Genomic DNA, 21116 nt, shown 5'->3' on the forward strand with positions numbered 1-21116 from the left:
TGTAAGACTTAAATGTGCATGTATCTTTCTATTCATTGAGACTCACTCTGTTGTTGTGACGAGTGACCTCCCGGCCGTAAATAAAACTTCATTTCTGCAAAGAGCAACTTGGAAGTCGTGTCAGGTATATGCTGCGCAGCTGAGGAATAGAATTATTAAAGACTCTACGCTCAAAAGACCACAGCAGAGACAGTGATAGTGTTGGAAGACTACAGAGTCGCCCTCGGGGCGAGGCTGTAATACTCGAGTTAATATTAATGATCCTGTGTCGGACCAGCGTACACCTGAGAAGGACGGTGAGAGTGTATAGATGCTAAGGACCTGTGTGCTCATGTGTGATTGAGGTAGTGATAGTAGCTTCTTGACGGGACGCCGTCACCTTACTTCGGGAGGGAAATTACCTTGAAGTATTGGAAATGTATTAGTAGTATTCGGGATGGGAATTACCTCGAAGGTACTGTAGTACTGTATTGGTACTGTAGTATTATATATATTATTTAGACAACTGGAGGTTGTTTGAATTGTCAGTGGTGAAGTCGTATTAGTATTGGGAATATCCACGACAGCAACTTTACACATTTATTAATAAAAAAAAAATAATTAATACATTTAATATCATCATGTTTGCAGTGAACAATATATTTCAGACCTAGTGAAGTAATAGTAATAATAGTACATAAAGCTGTACATAAAATATCGCAATCCACACAGCATAATGGGAGTTCAAAAGAGGACATATTGTTGGTGCGCATCTCTCTGACTCATCTATGACCAGGATAGCAAGTGTTTGTGGTGTATCGAGAGCCACAATAAACAGAGTAATGTCGGCATACCTTCACGCAGGTCGAACCACATCCAACAGGAGTAACTGTCGATGTAAGAGGAAGCTGTCTGAAAGGGACCTCCAGGCACTAAAAAACAAAACCACAGCTGCTTAAGCCAAACATTTGGTCTCTCATGCCAATGCCAAATGTCAGTTTCAATGGTACCAACAAGTCCAAATCTTGGGCTTTGGTCAGTGTGAAACATTGTTCCCTGAGGAGTCCACCTTCAAGCCCTTCGTTTTTTTATGTGTACGCTGACACAGCCTTGTAAAGTATACTTCACTTGACTCGTAGGTGTACAAAGGCATTCAAGGCATGTGCAGTTTTGAGCAATCTTTTGCCACGAGTTACCACCCATGCAAACATCTTTGTATTATTTCATGCTAGAGTTGCTATTAAAAACAATTTGAACCAATGGGATAACTTGGGGTCCTAAAGAAGACCCGATTTCAGTGGGTACCCAATTTGTCACTACACCGGCAGTGCGCGTACTCTTCTGATGACAAAATTTGCTTCACGTGCACTGTACGCTGACCCTCTCATAGGCGTAAAAAGTGAAGTATACTTTGGGCTTTACGGTGTGGAGAAGCCCCAAAGAAGCTCAACACCCGACTGTTGCGGCCCAGAGTGAAGCATGGGGTGGATCAGAGATGATTTGGGCTGCAGTATCATGGCATTCCCTACTGTGCTTGGTGAAGCGTCACTGCCAAGGTCTCCTGAACCATTCTGGAGGACATTGTGCACCTAATGCTTCAAACAATGTACCCTGAAGGAGGTGCCGTGTATCAGCATCATAATGCACCAATACTCACAGAAAGACTGGTGACAGAATGGTTTGATGAACATGAAAGTGAAGTTGAACATCTCTCATGGCTTGCACAGTCACCAGATCGGCATATTATCGAGCTACTTTGGGGTATTTTGGGAGCGAGTCAGGAAGCATTTTCCTCCACCAGAATCACATGACTGGGCCACTGTTCTGGAAGAGGAATGACTCGATCCCTCTGTCCACTGTGAAGCACTGGACAGAGGGATCGAGAGGGACTGCTAATAAATTATTGTGATCTAAAACCAGGTGTTTCAGTTTCATTGTCCAACCCCTGTAATTGACCATATTCACGGTTACTTCTTGGTTTTCCTGGCATTTCTGGGGAACTGTTAGCTGTCATTCTGTCAGCTGTACATCGACACAAAGCCATCAATGGTTGACTTTTTAATGATGTATTTATATTTTAATGCAGTTATCACATTTACCTAATTTGCCAATGAACCATTTTTATTGATTGCAATAAAGACAAAGCTAACGAGAACGTTTGAATTAGAAACGCAGTGTAATTAGACACACACACGCAACATTTCTCCAACACTTCAAATGTTGTTTTTAATGTGATGACCAAAAACATTATTTGTTAATCCTTCTGAGATTGAACCCATTTTTAAAACCGATCGGTTCAAGATGTAGAGAATCCAACATTTGATAGAAAACAGAAAAAAAAAGACATTATTAGATGGTGGCAGAGGAGCATTTATTGGCTCATATTAGTCATTTCCTGTAATAGTTTTTCACTCAGTTTCCATTTTGAATAAATATTAAACATTATAAAATAACTAGGTTTAAAAATACATTTTGTCAATGTGAAGTATGAAATACTCAGAAAATCTCATGAAAAACAATAACTTTTCTTGTGAATGAATGACACAGAAAGCGAGCGCCGCTCTCACTTTATAATCACTGAAGCTGTCAGTCAGTGCAGCACAAGATCAAAGACACACTTGTGAAAACACACATTTTATTCATTGAAACTAACTAAAGTGCACAATAAATCTGTAATTTACAGTGTGTTGAAGCTATTTTCACACGGAAGTGTAAAAACTGATGGTCGAATTGAATTTAGCAGAGGAGGAACAATGAGGTATGTCTTTATTTATTTATTTATTTTTTATGTTGTCTTACGTTTGAATAACTAAATTAATGCTAGTCCTGACTATTTATTCTGATTATAAACTAAGTATTACACTACTGATGCTCAACACACCAGCAAATGACATCTCACTGGAAATTTATTGCGGAAGTTCGAAGGAACGCTCTGTGCATATAGTACATTCCTCTGTGAATAAACAGCCATGCATTTCAGGTTGTGTCTTACTGTGTGAGATGACACACAGGATTTACCAGCTCTGAGTAAATCACAGAGACACCAGACTTGGCTGGATGGTCCCAAACATGCACAGCTATACCAAAGACTATAGCTACTTAATTAAATGCTTATGTTTATTTAACATTTTCTATTGAAAAATTATTTGAAAAATTATTTGTCAAGTTGTCAAATATATTGCTGTCCATTTAAAACGAAGAGAGCATTTTAAAATACCTCTTTTAAGATAATATTATAAATATATAATAAATATTATATATTACGGCACACTTATTTAGTGTTGTGGTGGTATGAATAATAAAACAAACCCGTAGGCCTTATGTGTTAAACTGCAAGCATATCAGTAAATCATACAGACTCATAAAACCGACACCAGCCTGAAACTTAATCAGTTTGATTTTAATTCTTTAAGTAGCTCATTTTAATAGCCCTATAGCCTATTTCTGTAAAATGGTTTAAATACAATAAGCGCTTAAAAGAAGCTGAGAGCAGCTGGTCTCGTCTCTCTCTCCGCGCTCTATAGGGCTTTTATTTTGTAAGGAAACTCCGAAAGCGGAAGTTGTCATTAGCCGCGACTTTCAGACTTTCACATGTTAGCATACGGCTAAAGCTAGTAACGTATACATGACGTCTCTGTTATAAACAAAGTTTGCAGTGTTTATCAGCATTGATTAAGTTCACATTCCAGTATATATTGTGTATGTTATGTTGTCAGCAGTGAGTGCTGAAGAAGTGAAGGAGCTCCTCAGTCATATACAGTAAGACACATGATAATCTGATTCATTTGATCGATAAATCATCAGGGATCGATGATGCAGAAGGACTCGAGGCTGATCAAGACCTCTGCGCCCTCCGTGTCTCAGATCAACGCGGAGTATGTCACTCAGGTGAGCTATGATCACTTTATTATGAGAAACACATTATTCTGTTCATCTGCTCACACTGTGTGTGTTTATATTCTCTCTCAAGCTCTCGAACAAGTACTGGGCTCCTCATGTCAAGAACAAACTACCCTTCGACCCTCAGGTGAGATCAGACACTTTAATTAGCTTCAGTCTAAAGTGTTTTCAGAGAGAAACAGATCCTCCAAACACCTCTGAATGGATATAACAGCTTTATCTGCTCTGTGAATATCTAAAGTCTGGCTGATGAACATCTTCTGTTTTCAGGTCATTGAAGACATCTATCAGAATGAGATTATCAAATCAAAGTAAGAATATTCATGTACAGTTCTTGGAATGTATATTCATCAATGATATGATATTGTTATCACTATTGTTAGTCTATTAAAGTGATCTTAATGCGTGTGTTTTCATGGAAGCTTGTTTTATAAAGAATACAAAATAAAAAAGGTATTTTTTTACAATTCTGTTTTCTTTTCTCACAATTCTGAGACATATTGCGAGATATACACTCGAAATTCTGAGAAAAATATTGAGAATTGAGAGATAAAGTCACCATTTCTTTATCATTTTTTTGATTATGTATTGTTGTGGAAACGAGTTTCCATCATATTCAGTTATTCTGCTCTATATAAACATCAATACGAGCTTTTTTTGTATGTATATTGACTTTGGTCGTCTCTCTGCAGATTTGCCATCAGAAAGATCATGTTGTTGGAGTTCAGGTTGGTGTTTGTGTCAGTAGTCAGTTAGACGAGTGTTGTGTGTCAGTAGTCTGTCTGTGTGTAGTTCTCTGATGTGTTTGTGTCCTGCAGCCAGTACCTGGAGAACTTCCTGTGGGTGAACTACACTCCTGAATCCTCCACCAACAGCTTCCTGATGTCCATCTGCTGCATCGTCAACGAGAAGTTTCGTGAAAACGTTCCTGCCTGGGAGGTGTGTGTTCAAACGCTGATGAGTGACAGTAAAATAAAGACACTTCTGCAGAATAAGATACTTTGCTCACACTTCATACTTTAACTACTGTGTAAAATATTCAGCACAGTGTAGTTGTTGTGTTGGTGTTGAATGGCTCTTTTGAGGTTAGGACAGGTTTGGGTTAAGGTGTGAGGAACGGTGTAATTACAGAAATTAAAGTACACTACCAGTCAAAAGTTTGGAAACATCACTAGTTTAAATGTTTCTGAAAGAGTCTCTTATGCTCATTAAGGCTGCATTTATTTGATCAAAAATTCAGGAAAAAACAGTGATATTGTGAAATATTATTACAATTTAAAATAATGGTTTTCTATTTTAATATACTTTAAAATGTAATTTATTCTTGTGATCAAAGCTGAATTTTCAGCATCATTACTCCAGTCTTCAGTGTCACATGATCCTTCAGAAATCATTCTGATATGATGATTTATTACAAATGTTGTGCTGCTGAATAATTTATGACGTGATTCTTTTTTTCAGGATTCTTTGATGAATAAAAAGTAAAAAAAAAAAAGAGCAGCATTTATTTAAATTAAATCTTTTGTAAGAATATAAACTACCGTTCAGAAGTTTGGGGTCAGTCATTTTTTTCTTTCTTTTTTTGGGAAGAAATTAATATTTTTTTTAAGCACGGATGTGTGAAATTGATAAAAAAGTGATAGTAAAGATTTATATTGTTAGAAAAGATTTATTTTTGAATAAATGCTGTTCTTTTTAACCTTTTATTCATCAATGAATCCTGAAAAAAGCATCACAGTTTCCAAAAAATCTGAAGCAGCACAACTGTTTCCAGCATTGATAATAAATCATCATATTAGAATGATTTCTGAAGGATCATGTGACACTGAAGACTGGAGTAATGATGCTGAAAATTCAGCTTTGATCACTGGAATAAATTGTATTTTAAAGTATATTAAAATAGAAAACCATTATTTTAAATTGTAATAATATTTCACAATATTACTGTTTTTGTTCTGTATTTGATCAAATAAATGTATTTTAAAAGATGAATTAGAGTAGACGCATAATTATGTAATTATAAAGTTAGTTATTATAACTTTATTATTATAAAAATCTTCCTTGTGTGTAATTTGAGTGTTTCTATACAATTGAGTTAATATTAACCTTCAATATTTTACGAATATAGTACCAGCTGTTTAGTTTACAGCATTATTGAGATTTTTTCTCTTGAGATTATTTGCCATGTGCTGTACCTGATATACATCCAAAACAATCCATATTGAATTGAATTGATTGTGAATCTAATCTAACTCACAAGCTTGTGAATCAAAATGGAACTGTGAAATTTGTCAATACCCTAAACACTAGTAAAAATAATTTTAACGGTAGAAGACTGTAAACATGCCTCTGTAAATCCTGACAATTTGTCAACAGTAAGTTCATTATGGTGAAAAACTGCAATAGATCTAATGGACATTTCATGCTTTAAAACACTGTACAGTTTGTGTAAGTGAAAGAGAACAAAGGATCTTATTTACTGTGAAAAACTGTAAATTCTCACATTTTCACTGAAATAACTGTTGTTTCTTAGTGTTTTGTTGTTGTCAGTGTTATGTACATTAGGGTTTTGTTACGTCCTGTGTTAAGTGAATGTTTACTGCATCAAGTCTCACGTTTGTTACCATGATGGTGAACACCGTGTGTTGTGTCTCTCTCGTCAGGTCTTTAAGAAAGCGCCCGCACACTTCCCTCACTTCTTCAGGTGTGTGATGGAGTCGTGTCTGTCGGGCGAGCAGCTCGGCCTGTCTCTGAAGGAACAGACGGTGCTGCTGCTCTTCCTCGATCACTGCTTCAACAGTCTGGTTCGTTCACATGCATCTCACTTCCTGAACCATTATCAGTCATTGACTCAGAAGTGTGCCACATTACCTGTTGTGTTTCTCATCACTTGGTGGCACTGTTGCTTTGCCAAACAGACTATATATGGTTTTTAACTGCGCTCTAAACTCAAAATAACAGCCCAGGGGTTCATCTTCGGCTCACGGCTGTTTTCATCTATTTTTGGCTTGTGCTGATTTAAGGCGGGGTGTCTCCCGTCCCGTCAGGTGGCACATTTGCATTGTTGATGTGATTTCATTGTCTAGTGTTTGTGTGCTGATCATGTGTGCTGTGATGAAGACTATAGTTTGCTTTATCTCTAGTAAAACAGAACTGTTATTGACTGTTTATTTGTGGCGTGTTCTTCACTACAGGAAGTGGACTTGATCCGTGAGCAGGTGCAGAAGCTGGTGTCTCTGCCCATGTGGATGTGTCTGCTGCCGGTGAATATTACTGCATCACACACACTTCCTGTCCCTTATGATCTCTGCTAGGGATGTGCCCGAAGCCTAAATCCGAATTCAGAAAGGCACGGAAAATGAATAATTCATTCTACAGAGCCCCTAAAGGGACATGGTTAGGCTTGTCATGTTTTGCCAAAAAAACACAGTTGTAAAGTACACAATGATAGTCAAAGGTCTCCCTTCATACAACATAAAGGTTTGTGGGTTTAATCAAACTGCATTATATTATATTATATTTAGGGCTGTCAAAATTAGCACGTTAATGCATAATGTTTTCAGTTTAATATGCTAAAAAATATTTAACACAATTAACGCAGCATCTGTTTTTCTGTCATAATTTGGCTAGCGTTACATTATATGAGCATGCTCTTATTCATGCAAATGCTTTTAAACCATTCAAGCGGCACAAGAAAAATCAAGAACGCGCTGTCTGTGAATGTCGTGTCATGTGACTCAGTGTGCACAGAAAGATGCTCGCCAGTATCGAGTTCTCTTTCGCTCTTTAACAAACAATAACACACAGGATTATGACAAAATGCTTGTTTTGTCAAGTATCCTCATAAGAGCGGTCTTAAATGAGTTAAATAACATCTTAAATGAAGTTGTGAGAAAATGAGATGCGCGTCAGATCCGTGTCATGTTCGGCAGCGGCAGCTCTTAAAGTGACAGCAGCCTAATAAACAGTTGCTGTGATGATATAAGTCATTAATGTTCATCAAAGAACAAAGATAACAGAGAAAATTGAAGCTTTAAATAAGGATTAATCTGTTTTTATTTTATAAATCATGCAGTGAAGACTGTAAAGTGTTTAACTCTATTCAATTTCTGTTTATTTCCTACTTGTTAGGTAAATATGACATTTATTATTATGGGTTTATGTGAAGATTGTTTTAAGTTCACTTAAATTAAATGTTATTTTTTAAAGCCTAATAAATGTTGAAATTGATATCTTTCAGTTATACTGTAATGTTTAATGTCTATAAATAATGTTTAAATAGATTCAAAAGTAGCGGTTTTAGAATCAGTGAAAGATGACATTAAACAAAAATATGCCGTTTTTAAGTTGTTTCTACTTTAATTTGGAGAGTAACTCTGAAATTATTACAATATAAACATTAAAAACTCCACTGTTTTTAATTGCAATTAATTACAGAAAAAATGTGTGATTAATTAGATATTTGTTTTATTGATTGACAGCACTAATTATTATATTATATTATATTATATTAGGGTTAGTGCCTATTTTATTATAATTTGTTTTTTATATTATATACAATTCTAAGTAAAATAAACCAATGTATTAGGCTTACACTGTAAGTGACATGAACAAAATTCATAATTGATGAATTATTAAAAATGCTGCACAACAGAGTTTACAGTAGTAGTAACATTAATAGTTGCAGTAATAGTGAAATGTAAAAAAAAATCATCATCATCAGATATTTCAGATTCTGTTTCTAGGTCACATCAGTGTGAACTCATTAGCAGTCCCATACTTTTGGAAAATGTGGAAAAAGTAGGGAAAACGTTTTAATTTCCAATGAATAATAAATCTCCATGCCGCGTTTACTTTCATGCATTGACAAGACTCCGCTCTGTTTTGGGCACCATGTTTGCTAGATGTTGGAAACTGACTCCAGGCTTTGTAATCATTTAGACGAGACTGCAGCAGGAGCTGAAGAAGGTCCCCAAACTGCAGAAGTTCTGGAACCTCATTAAAAAGAACTATGAGAAGATGGACCCTCAGGAAATGGAGCAGTAAGACCCCGTCACACCCCATAACCCTGAAACACGTCAGAACAATGTCCTGTGTGTCTCACGAACTGTGTTTCCACAGAGCTAAGAAGGAGCGCACCTTCCTCGCCGCCCTCATCAAGAAGTTCCTGCTGGTTCTCATGTCCATCCCTGCGTCAGGTAAACCTTCTCATTCAGACCGCCGTTCTTCCTTTAGAGTCGAATACCTTGATACTGACACTAATGTTGGCTTTGGTTTGGGGTTGGTCAGATTTTTAAGTCTCTTCTGCTCACCAAGGCTGCACTTATTTGATAAAAAATAAATTGAAAACACTAATATTGTGAAATATTGTTGCAATAACTGCTTTAACACTGTAAGGCCTGACATATGAAGTAATAATCTAAAAAAAGCCCAGATTTATATTGACCTGCCCTGCTGTCTAGACAACAGCACTGACACCGAAAAACCCATTTCACAGTACATATATAGTGCTAGACATTAAGATGGTGCTGATTTCTGATACCCATACGGCCTCAGTGCTCCTGTCGCCCCTTCAGGCAGTGACTTTATTTCTGCTTTGAGTATCTCTCTGTGTTTTCACCATCCTGTGACGTGACCCAGCTTCAGAACAGCTGATGCTCGCCCTCGGGCGCCTCTCGCTGCGCTGCTATCACAGGCCGACGCGCCCTCCTCCCATCATCCACCTGTTCAGGCCGAAGAAGGGGGGGGTCACGCAAGAGGCCAGCAGCGCGTCCTGTTTATGAGACGATCATAACACTGTCACTCTATCCTCACTGCTTTCCCTCCGTACCCAGCATGCCCTGCCCGTCTGTGTGAAATGAGGCGTGTCATCAGTGGTTTAATGTGTGTTTTATGGTTCATGTTGCTCCAGGCTCCGTCTCCATGGAGAAGGTTCACTACTGCGAGAGATTCATTGAGTTCATGATTGACCTGGAGGTACGTTTTCATACCAGCATTCGTTCTGCTACTCTTTTTCATTCCTCTCCTTATCTTTTTTACTGATATTAAAGTCGGCATGAAATTAAAATTCACTATTCATCAGTTTTCTAAATGCATGTTATTTATTTGTGCACACATTTCATTTTTAAACATTTGTTGACCTTGTAAGATTTTTTTTTTTTTTTACAAGTTTTTTTAGTGAAAAGTGAAAGTCATGATATGGAAGAAAAGATCTGTCACTACTTCTGTTGCATTGCGACTAGGGATCTCGTGGTATGACGATAGCAAAATTGTCTCGATATTATCGTGGTCACATGACTGTATGAAACGATGCATCTTCCGGGCAAAAAGTAGTTTTTTCAGCCCGGTTCCAAAAACGGTTCTGGTATGATGGCTGGGTGAAGTTCGAGAAGCATATCTTTTAATATCCATATTCGATTAGTCTTTAAAAGGTTGTGTTCTCTATTTCATCACCCACATGATCTAATTCCTAGATGACAACGATTCACCCATGTATATTAAAACTTTGACAAAAAATAAAGATCTAGATGCGTGTTCTAGATCATGTTTAGATATGAACTGCTTCACAGTCTTTTTGAACACAGTGTCATTATGTCTGTTGCATATATTCAAATGATCACAGAAGTATACAAAAGTGTATTATTCAGATATAAACGCTGATGTTACCGATCAAAACAGAATAAATCACCCTTTGAAAGTAACTGGGTGCTTCAAATAACAACTGTGTCGATTGCATTATTACGCCACTAGGTGGCAACAAATTACTGTTAAAAATGTGTCTATCACTGAATCATTCTTTCAGAAACAAGTGAAGACTTTATGAATTCAAACTTGACTGTTTTTTACACTTTAAAATTAATACGTAATCTAAGAGGTAGGTAGATCGTTAGGGTTAGATGTTATAATAAATGTTGCCTTTTTTATATATATAAATATTGCAATAAATACTGTACCGTGGACTTTATACCGAGGTATATTGTTACATCCCTAATCTTGACTTTAATGCGACTTTAGATGTTTGGTGTTTTTGACCTTGCCCGTCTTTGCAGGCTCTCCTCCCGACCCGGCGCTGGTTCAACACAGTTCTGGACGACGCTCATCTGGTGGTCAACTGCCAGCTGTCTCACCTCACCGACAGGGAGAAAGAGGGTCACCTGTTCTGTCAGGTACAGCGCTGAACACACCGCAACCACACAATCCAAAATAATCCAGATTAAACCACAGTCCAGATATGGCCTAGTGCAATTATCAAATCACAAAGGCTGTGATTTAATTAAAGAAATGTTCATTTACACCTGATGAATCCTGATAAAGTCATAGTTGTCTGCTGATATCCATATGAAAGCCTCAGATATGACTGTTTCTGTTCTACGTTAATGATTTTTGAACACTCACAATATTTTATTGCACTTAACTAATATAATCGTTGTTGTGTGAAGCTGCTGGACGTGTTGAAGTTCTACGCTGGCTTTGAGATCAGTGACCAGACAGGAAACGCTCTCACACAGAAGGAGATGACCACACTGCACTACGACAGGATCACCTCTCTACAGGTAACCTTCACACCCCTCAGGGTTCACACGCTCATGGAGAGCTTGGCAATATGAGGGAGTTTTAATGTGGCCTGGAAAAGTCATGTGAATTTATACAATCTTGGAAAAATCCAAGGAAAAACAGGCAATTTTTTTAGGGCTGACCCCTTATAGTCAACTAAATGTTAAAGGGTTAGCTCACCCAAAAATGAAAATTCTGTCATTTATTACTCACCCTCATGCCGTTTCACACCCGTAAGACCTTTGTTCATCTTCAAAACACAAATTAAGATATTTTTGATGAAATCCGATGGCTCAGTGAGGCCTCCATAGCCAGCAATGACATTTCCTCTCTCAAGATCCATTAATGTACTAAAAACATATTTAAATCAGTTCATGTGAGTACAGTGGTTCAATATTAATATTATAAAGCCACGAGAATATTTTTGGTGCGCCAAAAAAAATGATTAAAAAAAAATCATAAATTAATCAGTGTGTCGAATCAGCGGTTCGGAGCGCCAAAGTCATGTGATTTCAGCAGTTTGGCAGTTTGACACGTGATCTGAATCATAATTCGACACAAAAGATTCGTAACGCTCCGAATCTTCCTGAAGCAGTGTTTTGAAATCGGCCATCACTAAATAAGTCGTTATTTTGTTTTTGTGGCTTTATAATATTAATATTGAACCACTGTACTCACATGACCTGATTTAAATATGTTTTTAGTACATTAATGGATCTTGAGAGAGGAAATGTCATTGCTCAGGCCTCACTGAGCCATCGGATTTCATCAAAAATATCTTAATTTGTGTTCTGAACATGAATGAAGGTCTTACGGGTGTGGAACGATATGAGGGTGAGTAATTAATGACATTATTTTTATTTTTGGGTGAACTAACCCTTTAAATGTTTTGTTTGTGGGTTTGGTGCCATTTTCATAATGAAACGTTAAATGCTAGGGCATGGAGAAGTCGTGGAAATTAAGTGTTTAAAAGAGTGGGACCCTGATTTATAACTATTATAACTGTGCACATTATGCCTATAATATCCTATAATAAACACGTAGTATGTGGTATGCTCCTCTCCATTGTTTTTAAATTAGATTTTTAAATGCATCACGACCTTGAACAGCTGATTGAAGTCCACCAGTCTGCTGTTACTGCAGTTATCAGCTTTGATGGTGTATCCGTCATCACCAGAGCTCTGTGATACTCATGTGGGTCGTGATGATTCATTGGTCGGTTCTGATGAAGTGTGAAAGGTCTGTGACGGATGTGTTTGTTTTTCAGAGAGCAGCGTTTGCTCATTTCCCTGAGCTCAATGATTTTGCCCTGTCTAATGTGGCGGCCGTGGACACGCGAGAGTCCCTCACCAAACATTTCGGCCATCTCAGGTAAGAGACAGAGGAGCCTGCAGTACATCGAGCTGTTAAATATGATGTTATCTTTATAGAGCGAGTGAGATACGGCCCATTACATTAATGGCTTGATGGTCAAGTCTCTTAACTGCAGACAGGGCTCCTGCCATCATGGAAAACATAGAAATATACCGGAATTTTAGAACTGTATTTGTCTATTATTCTTTTGATTAAATAAAAATGTATTCATTTTTAAAAGATAATAATTTATTTAAACTTTAATTAAAGAAATATAGAATACAGAATAAATTATATATTTAATCCATTATTTAAAAAAAAACAAAAAAAAAACATAACTACTGCCAATTGTTGTCCTTCAGACACTGTGCAATTTGAAGGCATTGAAAATAAATATCTATATTGAATGTGTCTGTGTAGGCTATGCTGTAGAGCTGCACAATTCATCTTTAAATTCGATTCAAACACACACGATCTTATTCATTCACAGCGATTCCTCTCTGTCTGTCAAAGCTTTCTCAAGTGCGATCACAGCCATCATTCAGATCTGCGTTCGGATCCAGAGAGAGCAGCTGTCATGTGTAGATATGAAACAGCTTCACAAACACACAGTCTCTTTATTTCTGTTTTACAATAATTCAAACGATCACAGAAGGACTGGGCTAAAAGTTTATACAGTCAAACCAAAATTTATTCAGACACCTTGAACATTTCATTCATTAATTCAGTTTATTCACTATAGTTTAAAAAATGGTAATAAAATATGACAAAATCTCAGAGTTAAACTGTGTCAGAACAAAATAATCTTAATTATGTCAGATAACACTTGGTCAGATCAATTTTTGGTTCCAAGTTTTACTGGTAGTCCGCTGTATGGAGAATTTTTGGGTATAGTATGTCAGTTTACTTTATTTTGCTATCCTCACTTACATAAATGAACTATAGTGTCCTGCACACACTAGAAAAATATATCAAAAATATCTGAATAATGTCTGGTTTGACTGCAGTTTGGATATAAACACTACAGCAGCAATCAAAATAGAGAATCACCTTTTGAAAGTAACTTGATGCTTCAAATAAAGAATGAATCATTCATTGAAACTGAGAATTCTGTTTTAAACATAAAAATTGTGGTTCTCAATTTCTCCAGAATCGTGCAGCTCCACTAGCCTGAAGTGCAGAAAAACATTGACATTACATTACATAAACATTACATTCACTAAATTAAAGCATAAATCAACGGATTGCTTACTGCAATTGCTTAAAGTCATTAAATTAAAAATGATAAACAAAAACAAAATGTACAGACTAAATGTGAACTGGTGCTTGAGATTATATGACATTATGCTCATTCAGTGAAGTTTAAAGGAGAGCCGTTTGCATCGAGGAAGAGCCGAATGGGAATAATCGTGCGACGTTAACATTTACAGATAAGGATGCAATCATAAAATGTAAGTTATGCGATGAGGAAAGCGTGTCCTGAATACATGAAAGCTTCATAAAAAAAGCAACATTTTGAACAAAAAGCTGAGAAAATTGCGTTTTTGATCAAAACACAGATGAAGATGCGTAACAGCGCCCCCTACCGCATAACAGTGAAAACATGGACGGGAAAGAGTTAATACTTCCTGAATGTTCTCAGATTACCCTATTTTCATGTTTGCGTCTGTCCAAATTAGTGTTAAACTCGACAAATTATTTTCGTCATAATTTTCATCAACAACATTTTTTCACGGACGAAAATGAGACGATGACTAACTAAAAATGTGTTTTGAATGACTAAAACTGTGACTAAAATCTACTCTAAAAACAAGTTATGCGGTTATGCGAACACATGAAAGCTTCATTTTAAAAAAAAAAGTAACATTTTGAACAAAAAGCTAAGAAATGATCGGAATGATCAAAACACAGATGAAGATGCGTAACAGCGCCCCCTGCCGCATAACAGTGAAAACATGGATTGCCTGAAAAACTCGTCAATGGTGGGGGAAGTTAATGCATCCTGTATGTTCTCAGAATACCCTCTTTTCATGTTTGCATCTGTCCAAATATTTCATAAATCAGGCTACTGAAAACATTATAATGACATTAGTGGCGGATGGATGATGTCATGATGTCTTATATAATCAGAAGTGCAAATGGAGTGTGACAATTTGCTCATTTTATAGATTTAAAAATCCTGCCGACTCAAATGCTTTTGTTTTGCAAATGACTTTTAAATTGTGAATTGCCGGTCGTTGATTTAAAAAGCTAAACTTTTGTTCAAGTAGTGTATAGTTTTTATAATGTACAAATGAATGCCTGTTTTCAAGGCTCGTTTCTGAATCTGTACTGTCCTCTTCTGTTCATAAGTGGCTCACTTTTCATCTCTCTGTAGTCCCAATACCCTCCACAGGGTGTCGGCATACCTGTGTCTCCTGCCTGAGCTTCCTGATGGAGAAGAGACGTCCTACGAGAAGGAGTTCCTTCTGGAGCTGCTGGTAGGCACATCTTAAAATGTGACACAATACTGTTTTTGCTCGTTAGGTTCGAGTGACCGTGCTGCCCGTGTCGGTTCAGCTCACTGTAGTGAGAACAGAGGCGTAGTGTCGGGGGACAAACGCGTTAAAAGGGTTTTGATTGCGATTTGCTACATTAATTTGTTGGTTCTATTAGAGTTTGGCTGCTTTGATTTTCACTCTTATAATGTACTTTATTAAAACTCTATTGGAAATGTTTAAGATGTTTCAGACCCATTGGTGGTCCTGCTCCGGCATGTTTTAATTACTCGCTCCAAATCTCATCAAGACTCCAGCGTTTCCTCTTTAATGCGTTGATGGAGCCAGTGTCAGGCCGGTCATTTGTGTGTTCAGCGTTTCCTTGAGCAGCTGAAATCTGGTTATGTGCATGTGCTGCGGCCAACAATAGAGTCAGAGCAGGCCACAAACCAGATAAAACACTTAATTAAGCTTGAACAGGATAAGCTGCCCCAACACTCCTGATTAATTCATTTGATTTTCTCAAAGCGGCGTCCCACGTGAGCCGCCCGACTCATTTTCTCATTGAAATTGTTTAATGTTTTCTCAGCAGAGTTGCCTCACAGCGTTTGCTCATTTGAATTTTGCACATAATGGAATGGATTTATAGTGTTTGGGAAGTTCAGGGAAAGTTAGACTTTTAAAAGTGTAGTGCGTGTAGCAATTTCCTTTAAGAAAGGCTTTGAGACTGTGGGATTTGCTCGGTTTATGATAAGTGACACAAACGCACAACATCATTTTGATTGCCATACAAAATCTGAGTGCTGGAAAACACGTCTACATTTGTACTTGTTTCAAAACACGCAAAAGCTAGTTGTGATGCTGTATGCCTCTTTAAAATGTTCATGGGATGCGATTGGCCCCTTGCGCTGTGAGATATGTAGCCTACATTTGGCCATCTGCTGCGTTTGAAGGGAAAACCATCATGGCACAGCGGGCAGATGATTTGGTGGTTCATGGAGGAGCTGGCCGACAGGAAACAAACCTCATGAAGCCTTTCTCACTTATGTTCAGGTATCCCACCACGAGAGACGAATCTCCCAGATAGAACAGCTCAACCAGATGCCTCTGTACCCCACCGAGAAGATCATCTGGGATGAGAACATCGTCCCCACAGAGTACTATTCAGGAGAAGGTGGGCGTCTTTGCAGTTCACTGTGCATCACTGTAATAATTATACCATATACGTTTGCATCAGTGGAATTAAAGGAAAAGTTCAACAAAAAATGATTTTACTAATTTACTCTTTCCTAACCTGTATCACTTTTTTCATTCTGTGTAACACAAAAAGAGACATTTTGGAGAATGATCAGCTCTTTTCCATACATCAGAAAGATGCCCATATGACTGTACAAATGATCTTTTTGTGTTTGGCAGTAACATGCACATGTCATGTTAAAGTCATTGTTCACTGATAATCTTCCTCTCCACCAAAGCTCTGAGAGCTCATTTGAATATGTGCCAAGTATGACATCATTAACACAAACTTCATTGGTGCAAATTATAAAAAGCTATGTGACGATTTTTTTTAAATTCCTCTTTTCTGTGTGATCGGGTTTGGATTAGGGCTGCACGATATATCGGTTTAGCATCGAAATCGCAATGTGCGCATCCGCGATAGTCACATCACAAGATGTGTGATGTCTAGACTCTAGTGTAGGGATCGTTAATCCAGACGGACCAGACACCACGCAGGTGATTCTCTGATTAGTTGCAAAGCTTATATTATAAACCATTATAAATTATAAACCATTGGCATAAAAGAGAACTCAATTCTGAATGTGCAGCTGTTCTATGTACACGCGCACACACACACAGAGCCACATTCACACTGAAAGCCGTTCTCTTATGCATCTATTTGTGCCTGAACAGACACATACATGCAAAAACAATTGTCAAAATGCATGCAAAAGATCGACTATCCTTGTAAACAATTGATTATGGCTTAGATGAACGAAACGGTTGATGAAAAAAAAATAAATAAATGAATGTGTAACAGTATTTTGGGTCCACACCGCGCTTTCTGTGTCATGAATGTTAATCAAGCAACAAAACACAAAGAGAGAAACTTTTGTAGTTTTAACGAAGATTATTTATATTTAATTTTTGGTTTGACTGAAATGATTGACTAACACTGTTTAAATGTTTATATTTTAGCAAAGAATCTGAGTAGAAACTATATAATTTAAAAGTTGAAATAAAAACTGCCTTGTGTGCAATTAAAATATTTATAGACAAATTATTTATATACATATAAGTTTTTGAGTATTGGTTTTTAAATTAATTTATATATGCATAATTTGTATTAGCATTTTTGGCTAAATGAAAACTTTAATTTTGGTTCATCACTATATTTCAAGCTTTAAGTGCAAAAAACCCCTAAATAATCAGTAAAATATCTAACGATGTTTGTTGTTGTGTGTGAATCTGAAGGTTGTTTAGCTCTACCGAAGCTGAACCTGCAGTTTCTGACGCTGCACGACTACCTGTTGAGGAACTTCAACCTCTTCCGACTGGAGTCCACCTATGAAATCCGGCAGGATATCGAGGACGTAGTACTACGAATGAAGCCATGGTTTGTTCTCAGAGTCAAACATTTTTAACAATCTTATGTCCTGAAGTGACAACATAAAGAAACAGTTCGAAAAACATACTGAAGTGTATATTTGTAATTTATTTAGGTGTGTGTAGCCGGCATTGTGCTCTTCTGGGTTCAGGAGGCTTTCCTCTGTAAAATGCTCCGTACACAAGCTAACGTTTGGGTTGTACTGATCGTGAAAAGCGTTAATTATAAATCTTAACCACTAAAGTGGAATTTATGCTAATATGCCACAATGTGACGTAGACATTCCCAGAAGTAATATCTGGACTTTGAATGATGTGTTTTTAGGCAGGTCTGGAGCTGTTAGGATAAATCTCTTTGTGGGACACTATTTTATTTTACTATTATAGCTATAGCTTTGCAGATCTTATACATGCACAAACAGATCAATTACACTCTGAAGGAAAACGAAAACATTATAAAGCATCATATGACTCCTTTAATGCTGTAGCTTGATTCATCACTTCATAGCTTAGCAGGGCTCTGAGACTAAGATGATAGCAAATACATAATCTAAAAAATGATATCATCCGTGTCAGTGTTATATCTGATTCGTGAACCAATGACTCTTTTGAACAGTAAATGAGTCACTCAAAAAGATTCAGCCTCAAATGAGCCATTTGAATCCAAGTGAATCATTCGGATCAGTTACTGACCAATATTTCGTTTTAAGAGCGAGTGTCTCCATCATTTAGAGTTCAGTCCACTGGCGAATCAATCTTGAAAGTCTTGTGAAAGTTATTCTCACCCAAAATCAAGTCTTTCACTCGCTTTCAAACCTGTGTGATCTTCTGTGAAATGTTGACATTCTGACCATCACTGTCAAACTCCAGAAATGATAAAAAGCACCATAAAAGAAGTCCATATGATTTGTGTGCCATTTCTGCTGCAAGTCACATGATAACTTTGACAAAAAGTTATTCAATGATACAAATTTTCATCGCTGCCAATCTTAAATCTCGTGTATTTATTCAAATGTGGTGAGATTTTCTCTGAATAACCTGCATTTTCTCACTTCAGAAGACTTGAGATGGTTGTTTTTAATGATTTTGGGAGCTTGACGACCACAGGTCGGTGTTGACTTCACTGTATGGGAAAGAACAGCGTGAACATCCTCATTCCTGATATTGTGTGCTAACGCTGAGGGTTGTGTCACACAGGCAGTCGGAGTATGGAGGAGTGGTGTTCGGAGGATGGGCTAGAATGGCACAGACCATAGTGTCTTTTTCTATCGTGGAGGTGGCCAAACCAAACATCGGAGAGAACTGGCCGGCCCGTGTCCGTGCCGACATCACCCTTAACCTCAACATCCGAGATCACATCAAAAACGAGTGGGAGGGTAAACGGCTCTTTCTCTGTCTCTGCACAACCACTCAGAACACCCCTGCATTAACTAAAACTAAAAATACATATAATGTATAAATATATGAAATGAAAACAGAAAATAAAATCTATTAATAAAACCACTTACACATCAGATCATTATGCTCACTTCATCCTTCAGTCTCTTCACATCATGGTTGGCTCTTGCAGGGCTGCGGAAACACGACGTTTGCTTTCTGATCACGGTGCGGCCCAACTTGCCGTACGGGACACGCTTTGACCGCCGGCAGCCGTTTGTGGATCAGGCCGGTCTGGTGTATGTGAGAGGCTGTGAGGTGCAGGGCATGCTGGATGATAAGGGCCGCGTCATAGAGGAAGGTAAGACTGTTCTCTGAGTTTAGTCAGATTGTCAGTGGCTCCTGAGCAAAAGTCATAACAGATTCGCAACGCATCACAGAATTTATTCGGTAAAAGTCTTTCCATCGTAGTTTATGCGCATGTTTTCGTATCGCATTAAAAAATGTATACGTTTACATGTGCATTTTTATAATTTGCACGCGTCTTTGCATTTGTATTTAGCGGTTTTTTATGCAGTATCCCAAAATGTGCATAAAAATAGTTGGATGGAAACAGAGATATTGAGCAATATGGATTCGTTAAGTAATGAAACACTGCTATGTGTTTCTCAGAGATGCTAAACACGTCTGCTGTGGCTTTGTTTGGAAATATTTTCTTCTGTGAAAAAGAGCAAAACGGGCAATATTGTTTCTGAATAGTGAGCCACTTAATTGTTTTTTTTAAACTGTTGCATAAAATCAGTATCGCATTTGCAATTGTGCAACTTGATTAAATAAAGGCTTTGTTTATAATGAGTAGGTGTTTTAAGCTCTGAAACTTGCAGGATGTTTTAAGGGTATGAAGATCAAAAGATCAATGCAAATTTGATTTCTCTCATCACGACCGTATTAATGTGTCCTTGCTAGATAAAAGAAACAAATCTGACCCCAAAATTTAAATGCTTCGATGTTTATAATTGTTTTTATTAGCTGTAATGTGTTAATATGTCTAGAGGAGGGGTGTGTGGATGATATTCTTTCAAGACATTGTCGGAGAGCGTTGGATCCCCACGGCCCATGAACACAGCTCTGACCTGATAAGACGAGTGATAAATCCATCATCTGGCCCGAATCTCTCTCACTTTGACCGCAGGCCGTCCTCATTGCTGGACCTTGGGAATGTGGTCTAGAATCGCGGGTCATTTCTGTTCCAGTGATTTCAGTTGACAAATGAAGCCCAATTTAGACGGATTAGTGCTTTGTCCTGAATATTTATTTCCTTCATTACAATTACATTTATTCATTTAGCAGAGGCTTTTATCCAAAGCAACATTCGATTACCCTGTGACTCTGATTTATGGTTTCATAGTCAGACAGATTACTGTATTCTTCCAAGATTGAATGTGCGGTTCACTTGCTTTCAGGACATCTGTTTTAAATACAAAGATGTGATGTACTGAAATTATTGTGTTCTGATGCTTGCACCAAGGTCCTGATCCGAAGCCCAAACTCAGAGGTGACACCAGGACGTTCCGGGTCTGGCTCGACCCAAACCAGTACCAGCAGGACATGACCAACAGCATCCAGAACGGAGCAGAAGACCCCTATGAGACCTTCAATATTATCATGAGACGCAAACCCAAAGAGAACAACTTCAAGGTCACAAAACCAGACTGCTGGCCTAAAACAAGAAATATGAAAAATAAAATAAATAAACATGAACTGAAATGAATTGTTTAATTTTGTATGTTATTTAATGTTTATTTATGTTATTTAAATTAACGAAAAAATTTTCTATATATATATATATATTACTAAATTTACTAAAACTGA

The 21116-nt window shown here is 37.4% G+C and overlaps 1 protein-coding gene across 1 annotated transcript in view; it reads left to right on the forward strand.

The window, feature by feature from the left end:
• Positions 1 to 3551: 3551 nt before the first annotated feature.
• aqr (aquarius intron-binding spliceosomal factor) overlaps positions 3552 to 21116 on the forward strand; it is a 48947-nt gene continuing 31382 nt past the window's right edge. Inside the window, exons 1-19 of the mRNA XM_067367926.1 lie at positions 3552 to 3867; positions 3950 to 4006; positions 4150 to 4190; positions 4572 to 4607; positions 4698 to 4818; positions 6543 to 6683; positions 7074 to 7142; positions 8821 to 8921; positions 9001 to 9077; positions 9791 to 9855; positions 10929 to 11045; positions 11319 to 11432; positions 12701 to 12804; positions 15164 to 15266; positions 16317 to 16437; positions 17736 to 17877; positions 19065 to 19243; positions 19438 to 19605; positions 20773 to 20942. Of these exons, the coding sequence (XP_067224027.1) occupies positions 3790 to 3867; positions 3950 to 4006; positions 4150 to 4190; positions 4572 to 4607; positions 4698 to 4818; positions 6543 to 6683; positions 7074 to 7142; positions 8821 to 8921; positions 9001 to 9077; positions 9791 to 9855; positions 10929 to 11045; positions 11319 to 11432; positions 12701 to 12804; positions 15164 to 15266; positions 16317 to 16437; positions 17736 to 17877; positions 19065 to 19243; positions 19438 to 19605; positions 20773 to 20942 (2004 nt within the window). The 5' untranslated portion in view covers positions 3552 to 3789. The remainder of the gene's footprint in view (positions 3868 to 3949; positions 4007 to 4149; positions 4191 to 4571; positions 4608 to 4697; positions 4819 to 6542; positions 6684 to 7073; positions 7143 to 8820; positions 8922 to 9000; positions 9078 to 9790; positions 9856 to 10928; positions 11046 to 11318; positions 11433 to 12700; positions 12805 to 15163; positions 15267 to 16316; positions 16438 to 17735; positions 17878 to 19064; positions 19244 to 19437; positions 19606 to 20772; positions 20943 to 21116) is intronic.

Source organism: Chanodichthys erythropterus, chromosome 18, assembly GCF_024489055.1.
Source record: "Chanodichthys erythropterus isolate Z2021 chromosome 18, ASM2448905v1, whole genome shotgun sequence".
Lineage (NCBI taxonomy): Eukaryota > Metazoa > Chordata > Actinopteri > Cypriniformes > Xenocyprididae > Chanodichthys > Chanodichthys erythropterus.